Raw genomic sequence first — 21,544 nt, 5'->3', positions numbered from 1 at the left:
GCACCTGCGGCAGCCTGACTTGGCCCGATTCACCTCGTTAGCATGTCACTCTTGTGACGATATCAAAGAATCGAGGTATGAGTCAAACCCGGTTTACGGACCCCCCATTATTACGGAACGTTTGCTTTGTCCGTGGGGAAAGAAAGCCCTTACTTTTTCTCTAAATTCAACCCACTTAATACGGACACCCTGTTAATACGGGCGCTTCTATGCCCCACTCGGCGTCCGTATTAACAGATTTGACTGTACATATGGTTTGTCTTGCTTAGGTTTGGAATAACCTGTGATAAACAGACGAAGGAGAACAGACTTCATGCTCCTTCACACGCTCCAGCGGATAAAGCTTGCACATTACAAGCAATGTCACTTTTGTTTAGCTGTGTATCCAAAGATTCAGAACGCATGCGCTTATGTCCATGCCGGGATTACCAAGATGAACAAGTAGCGTTTTGCAAAAATTGCGATTGACTTGAGGCGGGCTAGATTTACACTGGAGGAGCGTTTTGCGGACTCATTCATATATGTTGTAGTTTGTTAGTTTTCTATTTTAGTTAATATTTTTCCTTAGATTCAAATTAGTTAGCATACATTACTAGCCCAAAACAAATGAAAAACAAAAATTAAGTGCAGCATATATGTTTCCGGATTCTTCAATTAGGATTAGAAGAAGGCATTTATACTTTTAGTAAATCAGTAAATTCTCGATCATCCATTCAGTTACAAACTACAGTCGAACTTCTTCTAACCCGGGCCATTTCTCCACAAAGGGCACTATTTGGCGGACAAGCCATGCATTGACTCTTGTTTAAACCCCTCTACAACGGCCTGACGTTTTTCTGTTCCCAAAGTGACCGTTGTGGAGAGGTTCAACTGTATTCAAAGAACGGAGACCTGTAAGGAAACGGTAGGGGAAAAATTCGGTAAGAAATCTGGGTAGGAACCCTCAGCTTCAGTTCCGAAAAGCCCATCATAAGATCGCTGCACGGTTCGAACAGTCCACATGTCCTCGTTAATTAAACTAAATAAATAAAGGTTGAGATGCGAACCAAAACAAGCAACTACCCAATTATGGTGCAAATTTGGAGTCACATCACGCGATGATTGCTTCATGAAATTTATTGTGTGATAGTCAAGCGTCAAGAGTAGTCGAGTATACGCGACAAAAAAATTTATAATATAACTGAAGAGAAGTTATGAACCCTTTCATTACTTGTGTCTTTAATATCTGTTTGCATCGACTGAATAGCAATAGTGCAATAGAGCGGGCCGATCTCCGGTATCTTCTATTCGTCCTGTCGACAACAGATTTAATTCCACGCCGTTTCGACTGATCCACTCAAGGATATTTCTAATCCGCCATACTGTGACGTTACGCTATTGTTTCGCTCATTTCTTAGGGTGGAAATGCTCTGGACTGATAAACAAAAAAATAAATAAACAAAGACAACGTGAAGTGTTGACCACATGATAAGGTGGCCCTTATATAACACTCCATTCTATACAAGCTGTAGCATGCCCAGCTGCACCACAGCTCTCGAGCCGCAGAGGAGCATTTGTAGTCACAGAGGAGTATGTGATCATGTAAAAATTGTCTATTTTTCTTACATTTTTTTTTGCGAAAAATTATAGAACACACAAACAAACGGGCTCTAGGTTTAGTAAGATTCATGGTGTTTGCCCTTTGCTCCGAATTGGAAGGTTGTAAGTTTCGTTCATTTTGCGCGTAACTAAAAATCTCTTAGAACTACGGGCATGCTGGGTGAAAATAAGCAATGTGACCCCATCTTTATATTGTAATTTTCCAGTGTCCTAAAGTGCAAAATTAAAAGCTTTAACTCACAGGGGATTAATTACCGATAATTCATCAGTTATATGTATTTTGAGAGGTAATCGAGGACCAGAACTTGCCGATACACTTTCGCCAGATTTAGTCTTTATTGAATTAACTCCATAAAAATAACGTATAATCTAGGGACCAAAGGACACAAATTATTTACTAGTATAATATAAATACTTAAACAACTACGTTAATAGAAAAATATGCCTAGAAATAAATATGCTTTAATTTGAAAAAGAAATAAAGATTTTTAGTTACAAAAATGGAAAACATAATAGCAAATTCAAAAGAGATGATTAAGCGGACATCTTTAACGGATCAACATGCCTTGAAGTACTTTATGCTTAAAATATACTCCTCGAGCAAAAAGACATTTCCCACCCGAAGGCGGAAGCAAACCCAAATTTATAATGAGGGGCATTAATGTTGGTTCCTAGTAACATAGCCAAAGGATCACCTTTTTAGAGACTGTTTTATTCCATTACTCGTAATTACCCGTCTTGAGGTTTTACTTACTTGCTAGTATAGTAACTTAGGGTGGATTCATTTTCAGTATACGCGCGTATAGCTGTCGCACTTGCCTGCTGGAATTTTTTATTGTTTTTAAGCTCAAACACAATAGAAAAATTCCAGTAGTTCAAATCTTGTTTTAGGAAATGAACTGATAAAAGTCGGTTATGTATCAGTATTCGCACGGTTTTTTTTTTTGTTTCTGTTTTTCGCTCCTGTAGATTTTATTCAGGCGACGTGACTTTCTTAAGGGAATTTGCCTTTTGTCTTAACTGGTTATGCACGCATAATGCACGTGGACAGCACAACATTTGAAAAAACCGATTCTTTTGGGTAAGGTCACGTGGCCTTCAATGAAAAAAGTGAATCATACAAGCCAAAAAGGTCTGTTGGTACCAGACACGAAAAATAACAACCGTGACAACGTGCAAAAGCATAGCCTTGATCCTGTACTTGTCTTTTGATGTGTAAACTGAAGAGCATTAAGTTTGACATCTGAGTACAGCGGAAATTTGAGTACAGCGGAAGCTCTCCTGACGGTTAATCTCGTAAACGACAAGCTCTGCTTACGGCCGCCTTCACAGAACCCCGTTTTTCTCAACTCCCAAGCAAGCTCTCGGCCAGCTCCAGTTACGGACTGAATTTACGCGTCCTGAGGGTGTCCGCGTACGACAGCGTCCATTGTAGCACCAAATCTAGTGACTGGCACCACCCCTTTAACAGTCTGAACTACCATTTCGCAATTCATTCACCTGCTAATTTTGCTGGGTTACTGTCAGTTTGTTATTATTATATAGACACCGATGAAATACCAGGATTTTTCCGGTGACGAAAATTTGGTATCCAGTGAAGACAGAATTTTTATCTTTCATATGTGAAGATATCACGGTTGTCATGACTACTTCAGTCTCAGCCAATAGGAAATTACCATCACACCATCGCGCGCGTTCACGGCTTTTTCATTCACAAATCATGTTGAAAAACAAGATGGATTTTCAAATGAACTACCAAATTTCGACATAAATATTTTCGACGACGTGCAAAACGAAGGGATTGATGGAAGGTTTGTTCCGATGACAGATAGCGAAGTTGATAATTTGACCGAAACGGGGGAAACTGCCAACACAAAGAGAAAGACACTGTACGACATAAATTTTGTCAAGCAGTTTCTAACAGAGCACAGCGAGAAAAGAAGCATTGAAGAGATTACAGCAGTTGATCTTAACAACTATCTAAGCAAATTCATATTCGCTGCAAGAACAAAAAAAGACGAAGAGCGCGAACCTTCTTCGCTTAGAGGAATTTTGTCGAGTGTTGAGTGCCACCTAGGTCGTGCCGGTTATGCAGGGAAATCTATTATCAAAAGACAACGATTTTCAAAAGACACGTCAGATGCCCTTAAAGCAAAACAGAAAGAACTGAAGCGACAAGGGAAGGGCAATAAACCCACCGCAACCACAGCTTGAAGCGACGATCAGATCGATATTTTTTCTTAGCAAGAAGGTGCTTGAATTGAGTTCACCACAAGCTCTTGTAAGCACTGTTTGGTTGAACAACACACTACATTTTCGTTTACGTGGATGCAAAGAGCAGAGAGAACTGCGATGGGGAGACGTCGTTCTTAAATCAGAGAGGGAAGAAAAACAATACCTTGAAAACTCTGGTGAACGGCAAACAAAGACTACAACTGGAAAAAAACCCGAGGAATCAGCGTAAAGTGAAGCCGCGTATGTATCAAAACAAAACCGCCGAGTCAGCTGAACGAGAACCCGTTCAGGTTTTATACAAAGCCTACAAAGATAAGCGCCGAGAAAACATGTTGAAGCCAGACTCACCGTTCTACTTGGCAGTAAATTACTTCAAGACTGAAGGCGAATTAAAGTCAGAAGGCTCAAAATGGTTTAAATCTCAGCCAATGGGCGTTAACAAGCTCAACAGCTTAATGAAAGAAATGACCGAAACGGTGGGAATCTCTGTGAAAACAAATCACAGTGGAAGGAAAACACACTACTTCAAAAACTACAAGATAGTTATTTGCTACCGAACCAGATCGTTCAAATAACTGGCCATAAAAATCTACAATCAATTAATAATTACAGCTCGTTAAGAGAAAGACAAATGGAGAACATTTCGAAGATTTTGTCATCCTCATCATCCGAACGACGAATGCTGTACTGCCAGCAGTACAGCATAATCTCGTACAAAGTCATTTTACTGAGGCACATTCATCGACTTCAGCCGCTAAAAAAACACTCGAAACAATGTTTCAAGGAAATTATGTCACTGGAGGTGTTTTCAATTTCAATCTGGCACCGACTAAAAATGCAATCACAAGTCCAGAACGGGGGCCGAAACGCGTGAGAAATTACAGTGTTTGTAAGAGAATCTAATGTCGCATAATTTCCGTAAAACGGCTGTTCTGAAAAAAAGTATCAGTTGTAAACTAAAGCTTCAAAGCAAAGGATTGTCCTAAAAAATTTGGGGGACGTACCTGTGCTTAAATTTCTTCAGAGACTTGCTTTAGATTTTCCATATATTTGTCTGTAATTTTCCCGGGACTTTCTTACAGACAAATGTATAGAAAATCTTAAAAAGTGGTTATAGGTCTTCTATTGCATGTAACGCCCTCAAATTTTTTCAGGAGAATCCTTAGGAGTGAAGCTTTAGTTTACAAATCATATTTTTTTCAGAATAGCCGTTCTACGGAAATTATTCGACATTGGATTTTCATACAAACACTGTAATTTCTCACGCGTTTGCCTACTCGTCAAGATGGCGTCGAAAACCGTGACAAGGTCTATTGAAAGTGACGGCAACAGTGGAAGCCAAGAGTAAACTGGTGATGCTGAATATGAAGGTGACTCTGAATAATTCAGGTCTTTTAATATTGTGCATTTTTATTCAAGCACATAATAAAGTGAGAAAATTGCCAAAAAAAAAAAGAAAAAGTTAACACACCATACCTCGGCAACTAAAACAAGATCTTGAACTTTTTGGTCCACGTTAATATTTTTAAAATTTTGCACATATATTTATCCACAGCACATGAGCTAGGCGTTTTATCCTTCGCCTGATTTTTTTCGATAAATTATTTACACGTTTTAAAGGACAATTACGTTGCCTTTTTTTAATGAAATTTCCTATGTCTTATTGCTATAACATTCAGAATACAGATGAACCCTACTTATTTTCTCTAATCCAAATTAAAATTGTGCGTAAGATCTATGTTTTATGACATGTAGACTGATCATTCAACGATTAGTCCAAGAAATCGTTCCCATGGTAATTCATCGATGTCTAATAATAAACAGAATATTACATGTCCTCTTGTGGATACGAATTTTAATCTTCTCGTGTTCAAGTCGATATCGGGAAGGAGTGAGATATCGACTTGAATACTCGCTCGAAGATCAAATTCGTATCCACCTGCGGGCATGTAATATCCTCTCTGACTATCTCCAGTTCAGTAAGATCAGGCGAGTATTTCTCTGCATGTACAAGCTTGTGTGTTAGCTAGAGCTGGAGATGAGGCTTTCGTCAGTATAGTGGGCGTGAATTGCACGTTTATTTTTTCAACTTTCTCATCTCTTCCGTCTGACTTGAAATGGACATTGACATGGCGAGGAGAAAAAACGACCACGAAGGCGGGTTTTTTTTAAATGCCTGTGTCTTTTAAGTTATCAGAGAAGTAATAACGTATTTTAACTAGATTTGAAGATTTTTTCTTATTCCTGAATACGTTCAAACGAACATTCCCTGAGGAGCTGAGACCCTCCCTTCATAACCTAAGTGATTTTACCTAGTATTGATCAAAGAATAGAATGGGGGAGCCTCTCCTACAACGTATTTACTTGGAAAACCAAGTTGGAGCAGTCAGCGTGGAATCAGAGTCAAATGAAGAAGCTCCATGCTTATATGATGAGGTATATAAGAGTCATAATGAACGCAGCGAATGAACACTGACATCCAGGAAGGACAAGGTCACGAATGTGGAAATTCGCTGCAGAACAGGACTACCATCAATGGCTGATATTCTCATTGAGAATAATCTCAGACATGTCAGATGGCTGGGTCACGTGCATAGGATGAATAATAACAGACTATCAAAGAAGCTGTTATACTCTCAACTCTGTTTGGGAATTGGGAATGCATAACCATGGGAGGCCTTGATTAAGGTTCAAAGATGTTGCTGAAAGAAAAACATGAAATGGAGGGACATCGATCCCAACTGAAGAAGAATTATTAAACTGTACTGAACGCTAGAACAGCCTTAGTCGAACCGACTGACTGACTGCGATGATAATGATCATGATGACAAATTAGCATGGAAGTGTACTGTGGCTCACGGTTTGTGATAACAAGGTTGGGGCACCTGGGGTTCTTAATCTTTAAAAAAAAAAAAAAACCGAACGTAGGATATTTGGTTCCTTGCAATCAAATGCCTATCAACTTCAAGAAAACTAAAGCCTCTTCTTAAGCCAAGTTTACATGATGCTGAGACGACTGATACCGTACCGTCAGAAGTATTTTCCCCCTAAAAATTCCAGATTTAGAAAACTAATAAAAAACAACATTTACCGTTCTTTTTTGTTTTTCTATCCCTTATTAAACTTGAACTGATTATGTGCAGCTCTCTTAAACAGAAAGCTTCATCTACTGGTCAGTCTTAAAAAACCAGAATTACTTATTAAGCTCGAAAGCTAAGCGCCTCTGACCACCGTACACTTCTATCTAAGCCATAAATTTTTTTTTCCTTCTTCTTCTCCTCCTTTATTAGTGTATTCCTACCTTACTATATATAATGTAAATATTTTTATAAAAGTGTAAATAAAAATTGAATTGAATTGAATTGAATATAGTTCTAGTGTCTTCTGAGACGGCCACTGGCGTGCGGTCCAACATCCCTCAATATTTTGTAATTTTTTCTAGTTGTTACCTAGGAAAATCAACCATGATTTAAAAGTATTTTGCGAAGCCTTGAATTTAAATTTGACTCCATATTCGAATAACTTGTTTTGGGCAGCAACAAATTTAAAAAGATAAAATGAGAAGTAGAAGACGTCTGATTGCCAATCTGGCAGTATGGATTATAGTCATGTACCTCCTGATACAATGTGGAATTTTTGTCTACAAACTGGAAGATAGATCAGTAACAGGTAAATTTGTTGAACATGTCCATTAATTCTTTGTTCTTCTATACAGAGTCTGGGCTCGGCCCTTGTTAAAGCTATAGAGTTGGATCTTTAAAACAATCTTTTGGCATATCCCTGATCGAGAGCCAAAGCGAAGGGTATAGGGTGGTACCTCGAATAACGTGGGCCTCGAAAAATTTTGGCCCGATCTCGAAATCTCGGAAGTGTTTTTAATGGGTCTCGAAGTCTCGTTTTCGGCCAGGTTTTGCCTCTCGGAGTTTCGAATTATTTTTGGCTGACGGGTCTCGGATCAAGTCTCGGATTTGTCGCTTTTTCTTTCTGTATTGTCTTTACTTATGTACTCTGAAAAATTTGACTCGTACAGTCCAGGGTACAGCTTATCGAACAAGACAGTAAAACAAAATAAAGCAGTATACGGGTAGGCTTTCGCTAGCTTCCAGTGGCGTTTTCACTCATTTTATATAGCTTTATCTGTACCATTTTCTCGCATTCAAAATTTTCAGCGATTAGAATCTCGGGCTCAGATTTTTTAGAAGTAAAGTCTCGAGCTCGAATTTTAAAACCAAGGTCTGGCAGTCTTTCAAAATCTCGAATTTACCATTCTACACCCTTAAAACGTGAACAATAGTCTCTATGTACGACAAGTTCTAACGCCTATTTAAATACACTGACCCCATCAAAACGCGTTCTATAGCCAAGTGAGATAATCTACTACTGGGAATTATGGCACAAATTTGATGATTAGAGGCTAAAATTGTAGAAAAACATGAACATCTGGTAAAAATAAGGTAATTCATACCTAATATTACCGAGTTAGCAGTATGACTGTCAACAAAAGAACAAAATGCACGTTATTTTTTCCATTCTTTGCCAAGTTAGACATGTCACAACAAGCAGGTTTCTTGCTTTGAACGTAAGGATGGAAACTTTTTTTAAAAAATACCATATTTTCTTTCCTGCTAGAAGTGGCAAGAACTTAGAGGTTATTGTATTTTATTGCCACAAGTAGAAATATATGGTAAAAACTGTAAGTTTTTCAAACAATTTACAAGTCTCTTGTTGCATTTTTCACGCAATGCAAAATGACCATGGAAATTACCAACGTCATTTGCCAAAATAAATTAAAAAAAAGATGATGGAAATTTCCAACGTCTTTTTCAAAATCATCTAACTATCATCACGTTAGTAAATCTTCCCATCATCAAGTGCACGTTACTAAACTTTGTTTTAAACGTCGCGCTACTGCCGTGCCGAACTCAATTTGTAAATTATAAATACATTAGAATACATTTAAAAGTTTGCTAAACAGTTTCTTTATTTTTGTGTTTTGTTTTCGGCAATTGCCGTTCTATTGGACTGAATTAAATTTGACGTCTCAAACCAAGTCGTCCTAGTGTCGTTCTGCAGTCGAGCTACAGTCGAGCCAGCTTAGCACGGCAGTAGCACGACGTTTGAAACAGGCCTAAATAAGGTCTGACAAAAGTAAAGAATGATCACTCAATCATCTCTTGGAAGACATGACAATGTGTAAAGTTCCTTGACAGTCTGTTTTTGGAAAAGGAATCAGTTAAAAAGGTATATTAGTACGATATTTAGAGACTTTCAACATACACTAACACCCGAAAACAATATCCTTTTCAAAATCTCTGCCTGGAGTTTATTCTTAAAATATTCTTAAATTTTCGCAAATCTCAGCCTCGATATCCTTTTAAAATATATCCTTATAAAATAAAAAGAGTGCATGGCGTATTCCTATTCGTTTTGAACAATTTCAGAAACTGACTTGCCATTTTGTTTTTTGCCGCAAGCGATTTTTTTTTGCGACCAGCATGATTTCTTAGTTGCTACGGACGCTTTGTTTTCAAAAGGTGACCAGAGAATTTCCTGCTGTGGAAATTTAATTAGTAAATTAATTTCTGGCCGAAAAGCGTAATCCGATAAAGTGTCAACCTTGTCATATGCTACTACCGACAGTAGTAATTTTTGAAAGGTCAGAACGTGAACAGGATAGTAAAAAGCAGATGAAAATACAACCCTTTTCATTATAAAATTAAAATAAAGCTTTTGCTCATAGTAAATTGTACGCCTTGCAAAAATTTTAAGTTTTTGCGTTCCAGATAATCTTTTGCCAAATTTCAGCACGAGGAATCCACCCACGGAAAGCAATGATCAGGAAATAAAACGGAAGTACGAATTATCTTTTTAAAAATATATTTTCCGTTTCAAACTTAAATGCTTCAAGGCTAAGCGAGATTTTGCCTTTTGCGACCGGCCGATGCAATGCTACTGATCTGTAGCGGTGACACGGAGTCGAGTGTAAATTGAGCCCGCTTTTTAGGCATGCGATTGCCTGCGGTCTTTGTTTAGCGCCGTAATATCGTCTTAAACTGCAAGTAACCCAGGCTCTGTGATAGTACCACATTACGGTTCTGGAAAAATTACAGTGTTTGTATGGGGGTAAAAATACGATCCTAAAATTTGTGCAAATTGCGAAAAGCAGCAATACACTAGGTGTGTCGCCCGTGTTTCTGTCAGTTAGAAATTCATAGCATTATTAATTTACCTACAAACTTATCTAAAAGTCATCTTAAGCGAGTAGGTTTTTGATAATGCCATGATGTTCTGTGACTTCTAAGTGCAAATTGTGAAATGCAACAGAACACTAGGTGTGTCGCCCGTGTTTCTGTCAGTTAGAAATTCATAGCATTATTAATTTACCTGCAAACTTATTTAAAAGTCATCTTAAGCGAGTAGGTTTTTGATAATACCATGATGTTCTGTTACTCCTAAGTGCAAATTGTGAAATGCAACAGAGCATTAGGTGTGTCGCCCGTGTTTCTGTGAGTTAGAAATTCATGGCATTAATAATTTACCTGCAAACTTATCTAAAAGTCATCTTAAGCGAGTAGGTTTTTGATAATGTCATGATGTTATGTGACTCCTAATTAAGTGCAAATTGTGAGATGCAACAGAACACAAAGTGTGTCGCCCGTGTTTCTGTGAGTTAGAAATCCATGGCATTATTAATTCACCCGCTAACTTAGCTAAGTCATCGTAAATGAGTAGGTTTTTGATAATGCCATGATGTTCTACCATGACTCCTAAGTGCAAATTGTGAAATGTAACAGAACACTAGGTGTGTCGGCCGTGTTTCTGTGAGTTAGAAATTCATAGCATTATTAATTTACCTGCAAACTTATCTAATAGTCATCTTAAGAAGGCGCTTACAGCGGCATTGACAGGCCTCGCCTGCTTGGAGATTAGATCGAGAAATGAGGAGGCGATTAATTCTACAAGAAACATGATTTACTCGCTAAAGATTTTTTACTTCCTACTATCGATGTCAATACTTTTTATTTGTTTCTGAATTGATCTAGTGCGTATGTTATAGCGACTAGAAGACGCATCTCCGGTAGTCGCTTCTCTCCGTCCGGGAAATAGTAGTGGAGAGAAAAGCGACGACCGGAAATACGACGTCTGCTGTTCGCAGGCTATACGCGTATATAAATACACGAAAATTTAAGGGCCTCGATTCCAAAGACATCATTATCAGATATTGAAAAAGTGGTTTACATGGCACGTCATTTCAATCATCGCCGAAAATAAATCGCATGCTCAGCACAAGACTCATTTGCATGGAGAGGGATGAAAAACGAGCTCCCCTAAAAATACCTGCGTGGGAGGTTACGACCATAAATTCCAGGGGGTTCTTCCAGAAAAATTCGGAGGGGGTGTGCGGTACGCTTCCTGAAAGCGTTACCCTATTTCAGACCAAAATCTGTGATTTTCCCTACCCCATTTGATACCCTAATTCAGACCTGAAGCCCTGGGGCCCGGCGCGTGACCGGAGCGCGTGACAAGCTGTCACGGCACGTACGCGGTAGTTGTCGTAAACATTAAAAGGGAAATGGTCTTATCGCCAAATGATGAAATAGTAGCTAATTCTTCTAAAAACGAATAATTTGAGTCATTTACAACGTTTTTATTAAATAATCTATCACGGGTATTGAAAATTCAAAGTTTGATTAGAAATATATTTTCGTTTTAGTCGAATTCAAACGTACAGAATTTTTTACTTCTTATGGAAGTCATTTGGAATAATACCAAATGATCACAATGCAATTAAAATTCATGCAAAGTAGGAGACAGCGTTTCTTTTTGCAGCTAACTGCTTTTACCATCCCAATCTATGCTTAACATATTCAATCATTTAATCAATATTTCAATAATTACTGTCCAACAAGCAATTTGGTTTCAGGAAGGGTTTCTCAACTACAACAGCTTTAACCTCATTTGCTGATGAAGTGCTCTTAAACATGGAACAAGGAAAGCTTTGCGGGGCCGTGTTCATCGATCTAACCAAGGCATTTGACACGGTAGACCATCAAATAATGTTATGCAAGCTATCCGAGATCGGCCTTTCTGAAACAGCTCTTCATTGGTTCCGTTCTTACTTAACTGGTAGACAACAGCGCACATCATGTGGAAATGAGTTATCTGAGGAACTTCCAGTCACGCATGGGGTGCCACAGGGTAGCATTCTAGGGCCTCTGTTGTTTCTGATTTACATAAATAACTTGCCAAATGAGCATAACTCCTGCTACGCGTCACTTTATGCAGACGACACTGCAATTTATTGCTATGGTACATCCTCAAAGGAGTTGAGTGATAAGTTAAATAACGATCTACTGGGTGTGGCGAAATGGCTTCATGATTACAAACTGACTTTAAATTTGGACAAAACTAAATGCACGCTTATCGGTAGTAATAGGAAACGCGAAAGCAAAGTAGATTTGACTGTTTCAGTTTTAGATCATAGTATAAGTAATGTTCACAGCTTTAAATACCTCGGTATACATATATCTTCGGATTTCACATGGACTGATCATATTGAACACCTAACTGGGAAAATCAATCAGAGGCTTGGGCTTCTCAAGCGTATAAAGCATTTATTGCCTTTCAGGGCGCGTCTACTTTTCTATAAAAGTCTTGTTATGCCCCTTTTTAAATATGCTGATCTAGTATGGCGCGATAAACATAATATTACCCTTATGTCTAGTTTGCAAGTTTTCCAAAATAAGGCTGCTAAAGTTATTTTAAATAGACCATTGTACTCGGCTCCACTGAGGCATTAGCCGTTCTCAAGTGGCTGCCTCTAGAGAAAAGGCGATTTCAAAGAAGGTGTGTACACGTATACAAATGCATCAATGGCCTAATTAATCACGATATGGACTTGATTAGACAAGACGTACTTCATAGGCATAATACACGTAACAAAGGCAACTTTAGATTACCACGTGTCAAAAGAAATTGGGGGAAGCAAAGAACACAATATCATGCCGTTTCCAATTTTAACTCCCTCAGTCAGACGATCAAAGACTCAAGGAATGTAAATAGTTTTAAACGAAATGTTTTTAAGTTTTTATAAATATAGCTACTTACGTTTAATTTTTACTGATACTTAATTTTAATTTTTTATGCATTTTTTGTATCTTTTTAATCCTTTTGTAATTTTATAGCTTTTTTTTTTGTTTTTATAATATATATCTAGTTTTCAGGTCCCTTTTGAAAACCATATCTTTTATGAAAAAGTTTCCTCAATAAAGATGATTATTATTATAAGCAATCAGAGATTACGAAAGTTGAACCTAGGCCAACAAATGTCGAGCTTTTCATAAAACGCAGCAAACTCTTATTTGGGTCGACCTTAATTAAGTTAAGACTGTCTGTTGGGTCAGATGTCGGACTTACGACGTGTCGAACCAATCAAATGAACCAGACAAAAAAGAAAGCCGGCCAGCGGGTGTTCAGTAATATATTTTCTCCCGAACGTGGCTAAATATACGTATAAATATCACACAAACTTACTAATTTATTCATTTAGTTCGTCGCATGTGAAAACAGTGAAGATCGACGTTTGTCCCGAAGATGATCTTCAGACGTTCTATCCGTCTGAGGCAGAAGCAGAACGTGTTGGACGTTCCAAACTCATTCAGACGAACTTAACCGATCAAGACGTCGAACTTTTCATGAACTTAACGCACTAAGTTTGGTTCGTCTCATGAAAAGTTCGACTTTTGGCCTTGGCCTTACTGATATTATATTGTTATTAAACACAACGTTTGGTGATTCTTCGATTTAGCTTGTATATCAATTACACTACAAATTAGCATGACAATGCCCACCAAAAAGAAGACCCTGTTTGAGCAAAAATAGGGTTTGCATCCCAGTCAGAAGTTCGTCGGGTTTGGTCACGCGTTCCTTCCATCATTCGTGGGGAAGGAACACGTGACGAAGCCACAAGATCAACGCCAGGAAGATCGGAGTAAATCCGTTATTGTCTTCCTTGGGGCGTTCAGATAGTGGGAAAGGCGTAAAAAGAAATGCATAGGATATAAAAAGGCGAGAGGGAAAATTATATTGATGAGAAAGTACAAATAGCTTCAAGTCTTGTGTTGTGTTGTTGTGCTAAAATTGAATATTGAAATTGTCCTTGAACTCTTAAAGAAGTAGCACCAGACCTCAGTCATTATTCTCTTTTGTTTGCAGAAGAAATCGGCTTTGTTCCCAATGAAAGAACAAACAACCTACCAAAACTGTTTCAGAACAGGGCACAGGTTCCGCTAAATAACTGCTCTATACCTGATGACTGGTTGTATCCACTTTGTAAATACAAAATTGAGGTAACTACACTATATATGGTAAAAGGTGCCTTTAACCAATTCTGTAAAACGAGCCAAAAAATGTTTAGGAGAGGTAAAAGAGTCTGTTAGGAGCAGGATGTGTTATTTACTACCGATCCATCAATTTGCAGATCCATTGATCTAAACTGGTTCTTGAAGCAGTGAGGCGAAAAACAAATCAAAATTAAGTAAAGAAAAAAAATAGCCCGACATCTCGCTTTGAAACGCCAACCTTTTTCACCGGCAACATTTTTTGAGTCATGCAGGAAATACACTGGATTAGGGTGCTGTATCGTGCGGCCGTAATCTTACTTTTTAATTTAACAGAATTAATAATTTCTTTTCCAGATGAATATGATATGCTGGCATACACCGTCCTTAGTATAATAATCATAGTCATAATCATAATGATTAAAAAAATGTTAGAATAATGATAAAAAATGTTATCAATAACCTTTGAAATTGTCGCAATATCTGTCTATTCTTATTCCGGAATACGATCAATCCAACGCACCCCAAATTGTCTTAACTGAGGTATATGTTGCTGTTCATCAATTTCTATCGATGATGGCACGAGGCGAAAGGACTGATGCAGTGTGGAGCTGTGGCTAGACTATCCAATACGGGTGCGGACTGCTCTGTCGCATTCTGGACACTGGTGAATTTCTTGGGCAGATGGCAAGGAGATGACTTTGTGCTTGCACAGCTGAAGTTTGCTCTGAGCTTCTGCTCTTCTGCTCGAATAGGACAGCGACTTTATTAATTATTCTACGCCAGGTTGGTAGGTCAAGTGCCAGAGTCTTCCAGGTTTTACAGCAAAACCAAATGTCCAGCGACTGTTTGAGACAGTCCTCGTAGCGTTTCTTCTGTCCACCCTGGGAACGTTTCTCCTTGACTAATTCGCCTAAGAATAATCTTTTTGGGGAAGAGTGTGTCCCATTGTGCTTTGATAGCAAGCCCACCTAGCCTGGGCTCTCTAGAGCAGAGTGCATGGCGTGCGAGGTAGAAGAAGAACTCAGTGTTAGGGACTTCGTCGCACAGGTTACCTTCAACTGTTTTCTTAGGCAGTTATGGTAAAATTGGTTAATCTCTTGGACGTGGCGCTCGTATAATGAGCATGTTTCACAGGCATACAGTAATGAGGACAGCACCGCTGCCTTGCACGTGCGTTTTTTCAGCTGCCTCTCTTTTGCCAAACCGTGTCACTAAGTCGTCCGTAAACTGAGCTGAACTTGGCAATGCGTGAATTGACCTCGTCTTCCATTTGGGCAGAGCTGGAAAGTGTACTGACTAGGTACGTCAACCTCTGTCAACGGTCTTGGAAATTTCCTCTTTGATAGTGTTGGCTGGTATACCACACGCGTCGTCTGTGTGGCAGACTGGTGTAGAACGTCAGTTTCTTTGGCACTGGTTGTACCCCCCAAGGTTATCGCAAGCAGTAGAAAAACAATCGATGCTCAATTGCTTATAGGTTTCGGTGGCAGTGTTAAGCGCACAGTCATATGCGAACAGGAAGCGACGCACTGTAACTTCGTTGGCCTTGATCAGTTATACCTGTAGCCTACGCAAGTTGTATAGGTTTCCATATAGATACCACTATGACTTTTTTTCTTCGACATTGTGGGTGTAGACGGCTCCGTCAACATGACTGTGAACATCATGTTGAAGAGTTTGGGGGCAAGGACACATCCTAAGGCTTGCTTTTCTCAGTTAGTGAATGAAAATTCTTCAGACTAGTCTGAAGTTAGTCTCGTACTCAAGAGAGCATGCCGTCGTGAAACTTACGCACCATGCTTATGAACTTATCTAGATAGCCAAACGTTCCCATGATCCTCCACAGGTCCTCGCAGCTAACAGTGTCAAAGGCTTTTGTCAGATCTACAATTGTTATGTAAGGATCTTTATTCTGTTCTTGACGCTTTTCCTGGAGTAACCGTGTCCACAGCAAAACACCATGTCCACAGTTCCACGGCCCTTCATACGCCACAGTGACTTTCTGGGAGGTGGCCGTCCTCCAAGTGCTGAATAAGGCAGTTGAAGAAGACCCTTAAAACGATCTTGTCAGCGATTATTAGGTGAAAAATCCCTCAGTGATTATCGCATGACTGTACATTTCCCTTTATCTTGTAGAGATTTCAACAGAGGCCTTGACTTCCTTCTGTCAAAAGGACTGAAAATGTTCGGCTAGTTTTTGTAATGAGACTAGCCCTCCTGCCTTGAGGACTTTAGCTGGGGTGGATTATGATCACTTTCTAAAAGTCCGATTTTACTGGAGGCTTTGATAAGGATTTGGTGATCTCTACTTGAGGCATACAAGCATAAATATGGCTTCAAAATTGATAGAAATTAAAAGGGCATAGTTAGGACACCGTTAAAAATTTGAGCCATATTTCCAGGATGGAATTCTTATCAGTGACCAGAGCTGTCCCTTCAGCGTCATGTTCCAGGGGATTGGGGCTAATAGAAGTCTTCAGGGCATCAGAGAAGCTTTAAGTGTTGTTGTTGTCAGCATGATATTGAATCCCACCTGCGATTTTGCTGAGCCAGGAGTCCTGTGTCTCTCTGAGCTTGGATTGCACCTTTTTTGGTGGAATATTAGGCTGCTTTATAGGAAGCAGAGCTGCTATCTTGTTGATGTGAAGTGTGGCGTTTCTCGTCAAGCAACTTTTGGATTTCCTCATTGTTCTCATCAAACCAGTTTTTATGTTTGCGTGTATTTCTGCCAAGTTGAGGGAATGCAGTATGGTATACCGTATCTCTCTCGAACCGAATGCCTTTCTAGCTTTCTGACATAAAACCACTCTTTTAGTATTTTTCGCATGTGGGCGCCGCCTGGGCAGGATGTGACGTGTTGAGTTTTGAAATGATGAGTCCGGTCAATCCAGCAGTCTGCGCTGCACAGCCCATCTCTTCTGCTAACGATAACATAATCGATTAGATGCCAGTGCTTGCTGCCAGTGCTTTCTGTGTCGTCATTGTCAGCGCGTATGCACTGATTACGGTGTCGTAGTATGAGGCCATCATTGAATCCTTTGAGAAGGTTTTTATAAAGTTGATCAGATGTATTCTAACAGAAAATTCCATTCCTACTTCACGAAGTTCTTCACTGTAACGACCAATCCAGAAAAACTTGTAACCAGATTTGAATACTGTGAATATCGTCAGCTGACCTTCCAATACTGGGTAAAAATGTTGTACCTGCCGAGATCTGTTACGACAATTGTTGTCTGTCTACCAGGTTATCAGCTTTGGTGCTGTCTGTGAGCTTAAACGCATACCATGACTCGGTAGTCAATGATATTTTATTTTGAAATTTCGACGGCATAAACTGCATCTCCTCCTGCCCGGGTAAGCAGGCCTGGGTAAGGCGAAGACGCGCATGTTTAGGGCAACTTGTCTAATCCCTTTTTTAGGCCATGGAAGTTAATAGAGAGATATCCTAAAGAGGACTTCTCCTCAAACACCAAGGGGGGTTCAAACTCCACCGCTGCCTCGGTTCAGTACAAAGCGACCCTAATGTCATGGGCCGCTGGTGTCCAGGTTCTGAGACTACACCTTCCAGTAAACCTCCACCTGCTACTTCTTCACTCTCGCATTGCCACAGGGCTTAAAAGATTGGGGGATGGTTGTGGATTAACTTGCTCTAGAATCGGATGAAGGCGAGGAAATGTTTCGCAGCGTCTTCAGCGTCACTCTCTCGTCTTGAGTTATCTGTGCCAAGCGGAAAGACATGGTCAAGGCGACTGGAGATAAAGCAGGATGAAGTAGATAGCCACCAGGTTTGAGTTTTTCCACCAGTGCCCTTAAGGCTCCACACCATCAGTTGCTTGCTGGCCGTTGGCTCACAACGAGCTCACTGATAAGGGCACCAAAGTTGTCATGGCAGCATATACTTTCGCTTAGTAAAGCGACTACGTTCATATATTATTCCCAAAGCTAAATAATGCGCATTTTAAATATGTGTGGTTTTACAATCATTCGATAAGCGGTTATAATTTATAAGCCCAGCCTTCCATGATCAGTCAGTAGTACACAGTTCATATACATTCAGAAGCATGTGCATAAGCGTCCAACTGGCCATTTGCTCGATGAAGACATTTTACTACTTCTACCAGAATGCTTCAGTTTTCTGCTTTCTTGTGCAAATTAGATTTTCTGCTGTTTTAATCCTGGCTGGAATTTCCACATTTAAATATGAAAAGAAACACGAAATGTATTTGGGGTTTACTATTTAAAAACATGACGCCATACTCCTGATGAACTGTACCGTGTTTAAATAAAGAACTATCCTATTCTATTCTATTCTATTCTATTCCATCGTACAAATGGCCTATTGCAAGTTTACGGAATGAGCAGCCACATTCTAAATCTAACCGTCCTCTTATGTCTAAGTGGTTTACCAGTCTACTTAACAAATCTAGGCGAAAGCTACAATATAAGAGTCACCAAACTTTCTCCTTCTATTTTTGTCTTTATCTATAGTGGATGAAACAAATATGGTCAAAAAACAGAGAATGTTACGTAAACCAGCATGGTGTAGATCCAAAGGATAACTGCAATCTGCTGATCTATTTCAGTGAGGTGATTTAATGTAAAAGTGATTTTTGTAATGTACAAATTGTGCCTCGCATTCCTTTAATGGCCGTTCACCTAAATTTGTAGCTGGGCTACACTACTATGGGGTGGGTGATACATCGACGTTACACATGCATATTATTCTATGAGGACAGGTTGCAAAGTTTGGAAGATAATTGTCATAGGCCTAGCATCTTGTTCTAGCTCCCCTAGTTCAGACAGACTTCGGTTATGCAGGAAATGAGATTATAGAGTCTTCGAGAGCCTGTGATGAATTCTCCGAAGTTTAGAGGCCCTCTTATAAGGAAAGTGCCTTACAGTGCTGCAAACTGCGAGAACAATTTGAATTTAATGATAAGGGATCCATTATTGCTTCTGTTCCTCTGCTGGGAAGAAATTTGAAGCAAAGAAATGAAAAACATGCGCCCGAGTGCTTCTCCCAGAAGATAAGATGTATCCGCTTTACTTTAGGGTATCCCTTCATTGTCAGCCAAACCTTTTGAAAAATAGTGAGGCTTCTTAATATATTGAATGGTCCGGTGGCTTTATTTAATTTTCGTTTTCAAATTCTTTTTTCTTACTTTTTAAGGTGGAGAAATGGTGTCCAACGTTACCTTGGCGAAGACATTTCTACCCTTTTAAAAAGCACAGTAATAAACTGGTTTGGAGATTTAATAATCATTTACTTCGGTCTTAAAAACAGTTACCAGTGATCCCTTTGCCAGTGCAGTATGAACGCTCTTTTAACTTCATGTTTTATTTCTTAGAACCGCAACGAGAGTCGGTATGACAGTCAGGAAAATTTGTCTTAAACTTCTTTATTCCAAGAAGAAAACCTGAACGTACAAAACGTCAAAAAAATAAACATAGAATTGATGCTTTGCTTTTACGAAAGACCCCGTCAAGTGGTGTAAAAACTAGCGTCTTTTAACTGCCTGATCATTTTCCTGAAAAAAAAAGCGTGCTAGTGGCTTTTCTTTCCTGATTAGATGGCAGGAGATTGCATCATTCCACTTCGACCAGGTAAGAAACTAAAATAGATAACCTTTACTTCACAGCTTCATGTCCGGGACGATCTCACAGGATTGATGCACAAATTGAACGAAAGTAAATACCAGTTCATGAGAGACCGTATTACAAGACTTTGGCCAGAATGGAGGGCTGCAGCTGAGAGGCTTGAACAGCAAAAACCAAGCTTTGGAAATCGACAGAGAAAAAACGTATGTTTGACAAATAAAGTGAAACCTTCTAGTGCACGCTTTAAAGAGGTGTTTGATTCACATTGGTTTTTGTATTCATTATCTTTGTCATTTTAATCATCATCATCCTGATCATCGACGTCGTCGTCATCGTCATCGCATTATCATTGTCATTGTCATTATCAGTTCTGTTATCTTTATCTTCATTATTATTACAGAAAATCATAGATATCGAAAAAAGTTCGGGCCTTTGCACGCTACGTCAGGAACAACGACGAAAGCCTTCCCTATATTTCTTTAAAAAAATGTTTTAGACTGAATGGAGTGGTTTTAAATATGTACCAATAGCGAGGACATATATGATTTTTATTCATTTGCTTATTCTTGGACAACGTTTTTTGAGTTTAATAATAATAATAATAATAATAATAATAATAATAATAATAATGATAATAATAATAATATTAATACAGTAGAACCTCCCGTAACCGACCACCCAAAATGCAAAGACTGAGTGGTCGCTTACGGGAGGTGGTCGTTTACAAGAATTGAACCGCAGGGGGTCTCCTCTGAGAAGAAGTCCAGGCACAACTACTTTATGGAAGACAATTTATTGCATGCTTTATCTAAGTTGGGGTATGTGAAGTTCTATGTTGTCACTAAAGTTCTTAGTATATTCTAATTAACATAGTGCACACAGCGAAATTAAAGATTAGAGAATGCATCAGGTGGTCGCTTACAAAAGGTGGTCGTTTAGTAGAGGTTCCAACTGTAAGGCTTTGAATGGGAAAATTTTGGTGCTTCGGATAGGCGGTCGCTTATGGGAGGTGGTCGCATACGAGATTTGGTCGCACGTGGAGGTTGGACTGTAATAATAATAATAATGATGATAATAATGTTCTTTATTGCACAAAAGATAAAGATACATATCCTATGTTACAACTGTCAGCATTGTGACGTCAAAACGAGCACGGTGACCCCCACTTTTTATTACTTTTTTATCATCTTCTTGACTTGTTACATCAGTGTACCAAGTTTTAGCTAAAATCTATGTTAGGTTCTTTTACTATGGAATCACCTTAAGTATCTCCCTTTCTCAAAATACAAAAGAAAATAAGTACTGTAAAATCCCTAACTCGCTAAAAATCAAATGCGTGAGTTTCTTTTTAAACTCAAGTGCTAAATGAAAACAATGGAAACAAGGGTTTTCTTTTAGAACTTGAGTTTAAAAACAATCTCCGGCATTTGAGTTCTAGCGAGTAGGAATTTTTAAAAAAGAAAAAAGATTGAACTTCGTGTTAATTATAACTAACGTTTGCTATAAGAAAGGGAATATCCAGACCGATCAGAGTGCTGAAAATTAAAGAAAAAAAATAACAGATTCTAATAAGAAATTATGTAATTAACATGTCACGAGCACAAGACAAAGAAAGAGTTCTCGATAGGAATTGAACTTACACCGGTCGGATGCTCTGACCTCTGAGCTACGAAGGACTCGAGACGAGCTGGGCCAGAAGAAGGTTCATGTTTGGCATGCGTCCTGCGTACTGCTAGGATCAGCAATGTCGAAATCGTCAAGTGTGTGAT

The 21,544-nt window shown here is 39.0% G+C and overlaps 1 protein-coding gene and 1 long non-coding RNA gene across 2 annotated transcripts in view; both read left to right on the top strand.

Annotated features, from left to right (window-relative positions):
* The window catches only part of LOC140926379 (alpha-1,6-mannosylglycoprotein 6-beta-N-acetylglucosaminyltransferase A-like), an 18,432-nt gene extending 17,964 nt beyond the window's left edge, over positions 1–468 (top strand). Inside the window, exon 13 of the mRNA XM_073376131.1 lies at positions 270–468. Coding sequence (XP_073232232.1) covers positions 270–468 — 199 coding nt within the window. The remainder of the gene's footprint in view (positions 1–269) is intronic.
* Positions 469–14,046: 13,578 nt separating this feature from the next.
* LOC140927168 (uncharacterized) lies at positions 14,047–19,612 on the top strand. The gene is made up of 3 exons (XR_012164537.1): positions 14,047–14,183; positions 18,666–18,764; positions 19,348–19,612. It is a non-coding gene; the product is annotated as an uncharacterized lncRNA (long non-coding RNA).
* Positions 19,613–21,544: the final 1,932 nt, after the last annotated feature.

The sequence above is a fragment of the Porites lutea genome, chromosome 2 (genome assembly GCF_958299795.1).
Source record: "Porites lutea chromosome 2, jaPorLute2.1, whole genome shotgun sequence".
Classification (NCBI taxonomy): Eukaryota; Metazoa; Cnidaria; class Anthozoa; order Scleractinia; family Poritidae; genus Porites; species Porites lutea.
This window is presented reverse-complemented; position numbering and strand designations above follow the sequence as displayed.